This window comes from Centropristis striata, chromosome 15 (genome assembly GCF_030273125.1).
Source record: "Centropristis striata isolate RG_2023a ecotype Rhode Island chromosome 15, C.striata_1.0, whole genome shotgun sequence".
Lineage (NCBI taxonomy): Eukaryota > Metazoa > Chordata > Actinopteri > Perciformes > Serranidae > Centropristis > Centropristis striata.
The window spans coordinates 9,314,439-9,327,451 of record NC_081531.1 but is presented as its reverse complement, the minus strand read 5'-3'; the positions used below and the strand labels follow the sequence as shown (position 1 = coordinate 9,327,451).

The following is a 13,013-nucleotide window of genomic DNA, read 5'->3' as shown; positions in this document are numbered from 1 at the left end:
TTAACAAAGATATATTTGCTATTGGTTGCAGTAAAGTAAAGTTGAGGCTATTACTATACTCCTAGAGTTTAGTCTATGGTTATAGTGAGCTTTGCCTGTCTTATTTGCTCATAATTTCCACATATTTTCCTCCATTTTCCGAATGAATTCAGCCTGTGTGTTTGCCCGTATAGGAGTGAATGAGAGCGTGGTTGTCTGTCTCTATGTGTCAGCCCTGTGATAGTCTGGCGACCTGTCCAGGGTGTACCCCGCCTCTCACCCATCTCAGCTGGGATCGGCTCCAGCCCCCCGCGACCCGAGTGCGGATAATGATAAAAAATGAATGAATGACAGAAATGGAATGTGTAAATTTTTCCCAAAACGTCCTTCTTTTGTTTAGATCTTTTTCCATATGTATGCAAGTCTAGTAGTATAAATGTATGGGTATGACTGCATGTCTACATGTCTATTATTGTAAAAAACAAAACACCCCATGCTTTTTTTTTTTCAAATTAATAGTTTTTCTTTTCTTCTTACCATAATAGACAGTACGCTGGAAAATATTGAACTGATGCTTAATTTTTGTGAAGTCATAAGAATCCCTGTTAGGCTTCTTATGAACTAAATGTTATGAAACTCTAATAAAAACAAATCCAAAGACTTATTTGAGATTTGGGAGTGACAGTGTTGTGTAAAATTCACTGAACAAACAAATCCAACATAGTGCAAATACATGTATTTCCAGCTGGAGTCTCTGAGACCCAGAACAGAAGTAATGGATAATCTACTTTCTTTCTTTCATGTTAAAAATCATGTTTAGAAATAATTGCCCCTAAGTCCCGCCCTAGAAAGCAGGCTGGCCAATCAGGATGTGGCAGCAGCGTGGCTCCGCCCTACAGACTCTAGTCCAATCAGTTTGGATTATCTTCATTTTTCAGGCTGGTTGGAGTTCCTCGTGGTTAAGTCATTGTGCCTGAGGCATGTGTAATAGTGATACTCATTACCCTTAGAGGCTGGAAGGACATAGCTCACTAATTAACCCAATTCTATATTATTATTTTAATTAATTAATTTCCCAAGATCCCAGCAAGTCATCGTGCCCGCCCAGGAAATGTAAAACCACAACGTGCTGTTTAAACAGATGGTTTTCATACGAGCCAGTTATCAACACAAATGAACAAAACTCTTGTGCTAAAGGCTCACCGCGGAGCTGGGAGGTGATGACCTCTGACCTTTGGCTGTCACTAGAGTAGAATCAAATCCCAGTGATGGCTTCCCTGAAAGCACAAAAACAAAATGTTCATTTATTTTCTGACAAAAACATGTTTGGATCCTTTTCTTTACATTATGAACTGTTGATAGAGATCAGAAGATATTATCAATCAGTATTGGCCGGTCCGATATTATTAAAACTATTTTTACATAATATTTAATGCAAAAACAAGTTTTTTTCTTTTGATATTAAGCAATTGACTGAAATGGAACAATAATAATGTTTATTTAGCTATTTATTTTATTCCCATTTATTCTCTCAGTTATCATTAATATAATTGGCTGACAACGTAATAAATTGTTTGTATAATGTATAATAATGTATAACAATGTTAAATATTATTCAAAGTTGTTCAGATAGACCTTGACCCAGTTTTAATCATTCTTGGCATTTCCAGCAATATAAGGAAGCTTCTGGCGTACGGGCTTATTACTGCCAAAAATACTCATATTACTACTTTGGAAAAAGAAAGAAGTCCCAACTTTTAGCTTTTTTAAAAACTAACTTTAGCTCTCTGAACTGGTGGATAAACTTCATCTGAAATAATCAGATTTATCATTCAAGAAAAATGCAGTTTGAGAAAATCTGGACAGTGATGGGATAGTTAAGGGGTTAATGGGAGGTGGGAGTTTTTATTTGATGTTTTTTTTTGTCAAACAGGTGGAATCACTATAGGTGACGGTATGATATTTATACTTCTTTATTCTTTTTTTTTTTAATTAATTACTTTTTTTAATTTATTTATTTTTTCTCAATTCTGTTATTTGACATTATTTTTTTAAATAAATTTACTTATGGCCCTACTGTATTTTTATTTACTCAATGATTGTCATGTTTTGTCTTTCTGATACCTTATTTATCTTGATGTATGTTTTGATATTTTATGTTTATTAAGAAAAAAAAGTCACCCTGTTCAGATGCTTATGTAAATAATGCTAAAAATCAGATTAATTCCCAAGAAAAATGTAGAGTTTGAGAAAATCTGGACAGTGATGGGATAGTTAAGGGGTGAATGGGAGGTGGGGTTTGTATTTAATGAGTTGTTGGGTTTTTTTTGTCAAATAGGTGGAATTACTATAGGGGATGGTTTGATATTTATACTTCTTTTTTAATTAATTTATTAATTTGTATTACTTTTCTTTTTTCTTTTTGTTGTGTGACATTATTATTCTTATTTTTTTATTATTTATTTATGGCCCTACTGTATTTTTATTTGCTCAATTTGCTCTTTCTGATATCTTAATTATCTTGAAGTATGTTTCGATATCACATTGTTCAGATGCTTCCTCTGAATAATGCTTCACAATAAAGACATTTGAGACAAATATTATTTAAAATTGTTAAGTGTGTCGGTGCACAATCCACATAAAAAAGGTCTATTTAAATCCAGCTCAAAAAATTACTATATCGGCCACCATTTAGAGGAGGAAAATTCATTAATAACCAATATTATTGGTTATTAATGAAATAAATAATCCCTAAATAATCCCATATATAATCCCTAAATAATCCCATATCGAGCTCTAATAAAGACAGAACAAGTGACAGAAGTGACTCACGTTCATGTGCGCTGGAGGCCAGCAGCTTGGCCAGGCAGCTAGTGGGAGGGGGGCCCGACGGGGCCGCAGAGGGACCGACTGTCCTGGCTCCTCCGGTCTTCTGCTTGTGCTTCCCTCTGACCCCAGTAACAGCCAGCTGCTCCGGCACTGAGAAGCAGTGGGCGGCGGTGACAGAGGGCAGCGCGGCGTGGGCCGAGTCAGACACGGCGGGTGGGTAACTGAGAGAGTTGCAGGGACTCTGGGGGTACGTGTCCCCTGTGTGCGGGTAGCCCTGGGGCCCCACGGTGGAGGCGGTGTGGGTGATGACGGTGGGCGTCACGCTGGTGGTCGTGTAGTAGCCGAACTTGTGGCACGGCAGCGGGTAGAGGAAAGGGATGCTGGCGAAGGCGGGCTGCTCCATGCTGGTGAACGCTATAGAAACAGGTGGGTCCGGGTACGACTGGTGTCCGTACGGCATGCTGCCGGATATGATGCTGGATGTGTGGTATTCACTACAATCCTGGCCCGGCCTGCTCTGCTCCGCTCTGCTGCTGGATGAGGAGGGCTGGGGCAAATTCTCAGATGACAAATTAGGCTGAAAAAAAAAAAAAGATTATATCCTCACTGCGCTCAGTAGATTCTGTTGTCACTTTTAGAAGCCAACTGAAGACATTTTTATTTGTTCAGGCTTTTGATTAATTGTTTTGGGACTGCTATGGTTGTTTAAATTGCTGTTGTTTTGGTCTTTTAAAACTTGTATGTACATTTTTATGTTATGTGTATGATTTTTACGTGAAGCACTTTGTGACTTCTGTCTGTGAAAGGTGCTATATAAATAAAGTTTACTTACTTACTTACATTTTATTGATTAAATAACAGGCTATTCAGTTTATAATAATAATACGGGTGCATCTCAATACATTAGAATATGATGAAAAGTCCATTTTCAGTAGTTGGTAGCTGGCTGGTGTAAAAATATTCCATGTGTGAAAAAACAAAATGTCATTAGAAAATGTGTTTTTTATGTAGGACTCCATCACTTACAGTTAGACTTTGAGTAACATTGAAAAAATGGTTTTCAGGGCTTTTAGATCTCATAACGCCATCTCACTATATTACATTATATAGCATATACAGTATAAATACAGGTGCATCTCAATACATTAGAATATGATGAAAAGTCAAATTATAGTAGTTCAAGTCAAACATCCCCAACCAAGTATTAAGTCCATATAGATGGACATACTTTTCAGAGGCCAACATGTCCATATTAAACATACTTTTTAAAACTGGTCTTTTGTAATATTCATATTTTTTTGAGACACTGAATTTTAGGTCTTCATTAAATGTAAGCCATAATCATTATAATTAGAATAAATTAAATAAATTAAGACATGAAATGTTTCATTCTGTGTGTAATGGATCTATATAATGTGTTATTTCCACTTTTTGAATTGAATTACTGACATAAATAAACTTTTCTATGATATTCTAATTTATTGAGATGCACCTATATAGTATAAATGACAGATCATGACCAGTGGTGGAATGTAAGTAAGTACTTTTACACAAGTACTGTACTTAAATACAATTTTGAGGTACTTGTATTTTACTTGAGTATTTCCATTTTATGTAACTTTATACTTCTACTTCACTACATTTTAGAGGCAAATATTTTACTTTTTACTCCACTACATTTAGCTATATTAGGTCGAGATTTAACATAAAAACCATGATAAAGTTAAAGTGATTAGAAATTTTTTACATCATATTAGTAGACCTATATTTGTTTGAGATGCTGAATTTCAGGTCTTCGTTAAATGTAAGCCATAATCATTATAATTACAAGAAATTAAATAAATAAAGACATGAAATCTTTCATTCTGTGTGTAATGGATCTATATAATGTGTTATTTCAACTTTTTTAATAAATTACTGACATAAATAAACTTTTCTATGATATTCTAATTGATTGAGATGCACCTGTAAGTATTTCTGCGGGGACACATGTCCCAAGCATGAGGAGCTGTTTATGTCTCCAGCAGGAGTACCTGAGCCAGCTGGGTGTCAATTAGTTGCTGAGGAGCCGTTACCACGGGGGAGGGAAGTGGAGCATACGCCGTGCTGGAGGAGCTCTCAAAATAGCCGCAGTCAGCAAAACCAGTCTGCTCAGTGGGCTGGCCCCGGTAGTTCATAAAGATATCTGAGAAAACAATCACACAAACAGTTAATCAGACTGACAGGTAAGAAATACTTTGAGGATTAATACATCTGGAACAAAATAAACTTTAAGATGGACAATGAGCAATCCTGATATAAATTTAAGTGGACACAATCATCCTTAAGAACTCTGAATTTCAGATTATTTAACTGCAAAATCAAACAGTAGACTGAAAGGGCAAAGAAGATTTTACAAATACAAATAATGTTATGACAATAAATCCAGTACTCACACATAAACAGGCACAATAAAACTGTTTGATGGTGCCCAACCCACAATATTACTTGTTAACTCAACAGAGCTCTAAGATAAGATAAGATAAGATATGACTTTATTTATCCCGCAGTGGGGAAATCTAGTTGTCAAAACAGCTGAAGAAACAGACACATAGATACAGAAGACAGATTAATAATATAAAAAAATAAGACATATACATACATTCTATATACATTAATTATAATAATGATAATAATATACTCATATTAATTATAATTATATATATAATGTAATAATTGTCACCTGCACCATTGTCTGTCCAGTGACTAAAGTTTGAGTCCATATTTCACTGCAAAAATTGAATCTTAACTGTAGTCATTTAAATTAAAGTCAAGAGAAAACATAGTCCTGTTTAGAACATGTGGTAGTGGTGTATGTCAGCCTTATATGGCCAAAATGAGTTTTACAAAAACAAACAATTTTTTTTTTGATCAAAAAATATTTTGGGAACATACAAACATTATTCTATATTTCAGCAACTTTTTTTTATCATTTGCCTTTGAGAGCTTCTGAAATTAGCTACATTTTGAATGGAAAACAAAAAGTGGCAAAAACAAACCCACTTAAATTTAGAGGGTAATAGTGTTTGTTTGTTTTTTTGTATTGAGCCTGATCCAGATCAAAGATTAATCTTTAGAATTACTCTGATAAGACGTGAAAGACAGTTTGAACAATCCAATATGTAAATTTATATATTACTACTATAGAACTATATGACACCATATCGTCACACTGTTAAAATAATCACGTAAGTCATTTTTTATCAAAATTGTTTTTTTTGCCTCATCTCATGAAGCCGGCCACCTATGGTAAAATAACCTACATCCTCAGTTGATCAGATCATGTGATTTTATCCCTTTAAGATAATGGCCTATGTCAAGTGTGTGACTTAAGCGGATTTATTATGCCTAATTCAAAATAAAAGGTGACTTAGGCAATTTTTTGAACATGCCTTTGTGACTTAAGCAAGATATGGTAACACTTTATTTTGAAGGTGTCTATATAAGAGTGACATGAGCATGTCATAAACATCACATGGGATGTGTCATGAACATTAATGACACTTTGAAGTAACATTAATGCTCATGATACTTGTCATGTCATGTTTCTGACAGGCTTGTGTGACTCTTATGTAGACACCTTCAAAATAAAGTGTTACCACATCTTGCTTAAGTCACAAAGGCATGTTCAAAAAATTGCCTAAGTCATTTATTTCTCTTAAGTTACATGATTTACACAGTGTTATTACTATGCCAATAGACATCCTTTGTTACATCCTTTTTGAGTGAAATGATCAATAAATGTCATATGTTACACTTTTGGTGAAGTTTTTTGTGTTTCCTGCAAAACTTGAAAAAATTAGTTAGGTGATTTTTTTTAACAGGGTGAATATAAACACAAAATGCTTTCATTCTTTAGAAGATATAGCTGGCACTAGCCTGGTGTTATTACTGCAGTTTGATATGACAATCCAGAATTTTTAAACAAAAATAAAAGTCCAACATCGAACACTGAGTCACCATTGAAACGCAGAGAAGCGCTCTACATGTGGCGGTCATCAAGGTGTTTCATATCTGTCAGGTCACATATTTTTGGAGCCACGCTGGCAGCTGACAGTGCCAAGCTGCCATCTGTGATTAAAACAGTGTCTTCACACCAAACCAAGCTTTTTTTTACAAGTTGAGAATACAAATATTAACTTGCTTGCTTCAGTTAATGAAACACTAATTTCACAACACTAAAACGTGCAGTATTCAGAATCCAGCAACTCTGCAAACATAAGGCAAAAAAGTGTGTCACAATGTGAAACGTGTACATACCAGTCTGTCTGTTTTCATCTGAGTAAAGAGAAACTACTGGCGTGCCTCGCAATAGTGATGTGTATTTCCATTTCAGAGAAACACTCTGAATAAATTAAACTCAAGGCTGTGTCGCTCTGACAGACGCTCTCCAGCTCTCTGGATCTTGTGACCAAAAGAGAGACAGACAGCTGATCCCTCAGGACTCTGCCAGCACTGCGAGGACAAACAGCCCCACACACACACACACACACACACACACACACACACACACACACACATACTGCAGCAGTGGGCACACGACTGCTGGATTGTTCAACTGACAGCAACACACCAAAACAACCACAGGCATTGTGCCCCTGAGCAAGAAGGGACTCTACACCAAGAACTTCCTCTGCTTCTCACACTGTAAGGGTTAGGGCTAGCCATTTTCCATGGTTTTCTTGATAATTACCAAAATCATTATCAAGAAAACCATGGAAAATGTCTAGATATCAGCTCTTAAATTAAACTCTTATCGGCTATTTTTGTTGTTATCATTATATTTGTCCAAACAAATGTACCTTTAGTTGCAACCAGGCATTAAAATGAACAAGAAATTGAAGAAAACAATGCTCTAATATTTTTTTTTCCATGACTGTCATGTTCCCATGCACAAATCAGTTTTTTGAATCATCATACTCACAAACTCAATATATGGAAATCATGTGATTTGAATTACAAAGTTTTACAGTATTCAATGGAAACAAATCATCCATGTGTTCATTTTTTTTTTACATTTTGAAGGTGCATATTCTCATTTTTTGGTTCATTCGTATCATTTTGGTTTCTACTACAGGTAGGTTTATAAGCTTTTATGTTCAAAACACGTATTATTTTTCTCATAGTCTGTCTACTTTAAGCCCCCCTCCCAAAATTGTATATTTTGTTGTTATCATTATATTTGTCCAAACAAATGTACCTTTAGTTGTACCAGGCATTAAAACAAACAAGAAATTGAAGAAAACAAGGGTTGTCTAATATTTTTTTCCATGACTGTATGTTGAATGCCAATACCACTGCAACAAATCAGCTGTTTCAGTCAGAATACGGTTAAGTTCTATGTATTGCTGCAGCAAAACATTTATTTTTTTCATGCCTGGGGCGCAAGTCTGGTTCTCCAAACTAGGAACAGGCAGACAAGACCATCATCTACTATCTAATGCAGATAATACATTGACTTTGGGTAAGTACCTCATACAACCTCACTCCAAAAACTCCAAACTATCCCTTTAAACCTTTAAAAGCAAAGTCAAGCTTCAAAATCAATCAACTTTCAACTCTCATTAGTTAACAGTCAGAGCTCTCTTCTTCAGGGCTTTAAACAGGTTATCAGGAGCTTGTTCTTGGAGAAGGACACTCCAGTCTATCACTTCATTCCCACAGCCTCCTAGGTGGTGCCAGAGCCAGGGTACAAGGTTAAATACATCCTCTTCCACTTCCCCATTCTCCTGACTCAACCCTGCCTTTGACTCCCCTTTGGCCTCTGAGGCTCAAATAATAAACTGCAGACACAGCACATAAACAAAGGAGTGTCACTCAGGAACTGATCTGTGACGCAACTGCAAACACAACAAAAATGAAATGTAAAAAACTCTGCATTAGGCACTCAAATTGTTTTTCTTTTTGCAGCATGTCAGAGAGAAAATATGGATCAGTTAAAGTGCCTTTGTGACACACTGAAGAAAAGTTAACAATTAATAACTTTCAAGCTCTGGCACCTCTTCTCAGGATCAGTTCAGACATCTTCTATTAACCATCATATAGATTTCTCTGCACAAAATCAAACATACCATGTACCTCACATTAAATAATTAACTATACTGGGAGAAAACTGAACAGATGAAACTGACTGGAGATCAAGCTAAATCAACACTGATCTGCTGCCATGTGAAGTGGCAGACAGACAGACAGACAGACAGACAGACACACAGACAGACACACAGACAGACTGACGGACAGACAGGTCGAAAGGCAGGCGGACAGACAGACAGGCAGACAGATACACAGACAGGCAGACAGACAGACAGATACACAGACAGACAGACAGACAGGCAGACAGGCGGACAGACAGACAGATAGACAGGCAGACACAGACAGACAGACAATAGAAAACAGACAGACGGACAGACAGATACACAGACAGACAGACAGACAGGCAGACAGGCAGACGGACAGACAGGCTGACAGACAAGAAAAACAGACAGACAGGCAGACAGACAGACAGTACCTGGTATATCCATGAAATCGTCCAGGTTGGGCTGCAGTGGGGTCAGGCCCGGCTGGATGATGTCAGCGTTGCTGGTGTACGCTGAGGAGGAAAGAAACATAATGTCAGACATGAGAGAGAGACAGATGTGCGTCTGTTATGTATCTGTCTTTCTGTGTGTGTGGTTTCTGTCATCAGAGGGATTTCCCTATTCGTAGGGTGGGTTCCTTTGGCTGATCCACATGACCAATCAACTGCACCAAGTCACAAAAAATATTAAGGCCCCTAAGAAATTGTGTTTTCTATAAGATTAAAGTAACATTTTAACATCATATTGGTTTTCTTGCTGAGAGTTGCATGAGACGTCAGTTCATACAAGGCTACAGCTTGTGGCCACTTAACTTTTCTTCACCTAAAGTTTGAGACAGGCTCTGTCTGTTAGAGACGTCTCTGAAGATGATCTGAATAGTGCTAGAACTGTTTTTGTGGTGCTGGTAGGCAGATTTTCTCCTCTTTTCCAGTCTGTATGCTTATTCAAGCTAATGATACCCTGCTGGCTGTAAAATATTATTGAACAGACATGAGAGACACTTTTCTTTTAAATGCTCATCACTAACCAAACACATTGTTAAATTCTGATTGGCTCATGGAAGTGTGTCACATCACATTGTTTCCATGGAGCCCATGTCAAACCAGAGAGAAGAGCACATGCAAAAACACCTGGTGTAAAAATATCCCATGTGTGAAAAAACAAAATGTCATTAGAAAATGTGTTTTTCATGTAGGACTTTTCAGGGCTTTTAGATCTCATAATGCCATCTCACTATATTACATTATATAGCATATACAGTATAAATACAGGTGCATCTCAATACATTAGAATATGATGGAAAAGTCCATTTCCAGTAGTTCAAGTCAAACAGCCCCAACCAAGTATTGAGTCATATAGATGGACATACTGTTCAGAGGCCAACATTTCCATATTAAACATACTTTTGAAAAATGGTCCTTTGAAAATATTCAGACACTGAATTTTAGGTATTTATGAAATGTAAACCATCATTATAATTAGAAGAAATCAAATAAATTAGGACATGAGATGTTTCATTCCGTGTGTAATGGATCTATATAATGTGTTATTTCCACTTTTTGAATTGAATTACTGACATAAATAAACGTTTCTATGATATTCTAATTTATTGAGATGTACCTGTAAATGCATATATAGTTGTTTGATTTATCTTTCAGTCTGTCCTCTAGGTTTCTAGACCACGGTAGAGGTGGCATAAAGCTGGATATCATTAGTTATTTCATGAAAGAAATAGAAAATTAATTAAAATAGAAGTATACAGCATCAGAATTAGAATGCACAATGGAAATATTGACAAGTTTTAATATGATCCTGCAGCCTTCAGGCCACTATAATGGTGCCCTGAAGGTCAAAACACAACAACATTTCAGAAAACACAAATTACATTTTACAAAACTGTTCTGACCCTCAGAGCCAAGTTGTTCAACCTTATTTTGTAACCGCATCAATTATAAGATACTTCTCCTGACCTTCAAGTCTCTTCATAACCTAGCACCTCCGTACCTTTCTGATCTCCTTAACACCTGCACTCTATCCAGGACCCTCTGATCCTCCTCCTAGGGCTGGGCGATATATCGATATAAAAATATATCGATATATTTTTTAATGTGATATGAAATTAGACCATATTGCATGTATCAATTTACCTTCTTTCTTTATATATAAATGCTGCCCTTACTAGGGTTTGTCATATTTATTTCTTTTGTAATTATTACATTTATTTCAGAAAAAGATTGGCCTATTTTATTTCAAAGGCTATTCTTATTTAAGATATTTTTTTATTTAAAGGTGCACTTTATGGAGCTTTGACTTTTTTTAAAAGGTACTTCTGTTATTATACAGTATTTATGTTCTCTTAAATAAACGGTTTCAATAAAACTACTTGTGACATGTCATATTTGGCTTTGACTTTGACTGAACATTTGCTCTCACTTTGCGATAAAAATACAGGGATATATATCGTATATGGATATTTACCCTAAATATATCGCGATATGACTTTGGGTCCATATCGCCCAGCCCTACCTCCTCCTCCATGCTCCTCACTACACCTCCTGCCCAATTATCATTATTGGAGTCCATAGCCTTTATCGTGCAGCCCCCCGTCTCTGTAACTCTCTCCCACAAACCATCCGTGACATTAATTCTCTCTCTACCATCAGATCACAGCTCAAAACTCACTTGTTTAGATTTTTCTTTTCTGTTTGACCTTGCCACTCACTTCTGCTGCTTGTTGTTTGTATATAGCTGATTTTTTTCCTTGATTTTACCTAAAGTTTTTGCTGTGTTTGTAAGGTGACACGAATGACGTGAAAGGCGGCCATTAATAAACGTATTATTATTTTTAGACACTTTCAATCACTTGATTTGAGTCCAAAGTCACAGTTGAAAGTCAGTGTGAAAGTGCTGGCTACTCACTGTCGTGCCGGTCGCTGGCCCAGGGACATGGTTTTTGCGTCATGGTGAACAGGGTGTCGGAGATGTCAGACAGAAGGCAGTCCAGGTCAAACATGTGGACCTCCACCGGCGCCGCCTCAGGCTCCTGGTACATCTGATTGGACCATTTCTCCAGCTTGGCCTGGCAGATCTGACCCTGGAGCACATCAGCCAGAGATCCACACATAGGATCAACTTTCAGTGACAAGTCAATCCCTGATCTATCCATTAGAGGGCTCCCTACAAACAGGACTGAAAAGGCAAAGTGAGGCTCTGAAGTTTGGCTCTCCCCCACATGTACATGTCCAGCATTTGTGTCAAAAGGTTTCCCCGAAAAACGGTCCTGTTTGGGAATAACTTCACCCCCTACTAAAGTGGAGTAAATACTCCTTCAATAAGACATTAGTCAAAAGCAATAATAGTGGATCTTTCAAGTTTGCCAAATGCCAACTCGCCAGAACACAATTTATATCTACTTATACACAAAAATATATGCATAACAGTTGCATTTCCTCCAATATCACATCTAGTTTCTAGACATGTAACGCCAAAATTTTCCGAGTGCCCATTCTCTTCTTAAAACCCAGTAAAACACTCACAGAAAAAGCTCCACACTGGTCCGTTCCCTCTGTCTGAGCAGCTTTGCTTCACCCTCTTCTTGTCTTTACCCTCCACTTGCAAGTCAGACACCACATTTATAGGGAAGCCCAGATTGGGCCGGAAACTGTTTTGATTACGTCTGAGCGCACGACATTCCCTCTTATAATTTATCCATGTACTTCACGATTTGTTTTCTTTGAGGGAGAACATAAGTGTGTGCAAATGGAAAAGAGGTAAGATTAGTGTGTGTATTTGCATGTGTGTGAATGTGTGCAGTGCATGATGAAAAAGCAGTTTTGACATATTGTTCAAAGACATCAGCCTCCTACAGGTTGTCGCTTTTGTTCATTTCTTTATTTTGATGTCTCACCATTTCAATAAGAGCTGCAGCCTTTTGTCCCTGCCCTAATTCTGGCAGCCACATTCACGTGCAGGTAAACAGGAAGACCTGCAGCCCCCATCGACACAAACTGCTGCTGCCTCACACTCAGTAAAGAGGAAAATATAATGCACATGCATATAAACATCACCTCCGATGGGCAATATTCACAT

The 13,013-nt window shown here is 37.1% G+C and overlaps 1 protein-coding gene across 2 annotated transcripts in view; it reads right to left on the bottom strand.

Annotated features, from left to right (window-relative positions):
* The window catches only part of LOC131986496 (carbohydrate-responsive element-binding protein), a 38,351-nt gene that overhangs the window by 15,080 nt on the left and 10,258 nt on the right, over positions 1-13,013 (bottom strand). For both annotated transcript variants that reach the window (XM_059351484.1, XM_059351483.1), the window contains exons 6-10: positions 11,844-12,018; positions 9,356-9,436; positions 4,842-4,993; positions 2,812-3,385; positions 1,183-1,256 (exon numbers count right to left, since the gene is read on the bottom strand). In XM_059351484.1, coding sequence (XP_059207467.1) covers positions 1,183-1,256; positions 2,812-3,385; positions 4,842-4,993; positions 9,356-9,436; positions 11,844-12,018 — 1,056 coding nt within the window. The remainder of the gene's footprint in view (positions 1-1,182; positions 1,257-2,811; positions 3,386-4,841; positions 4,994-9,355; positions 9,437-11,843; positions 12,019-13,013) is intronic.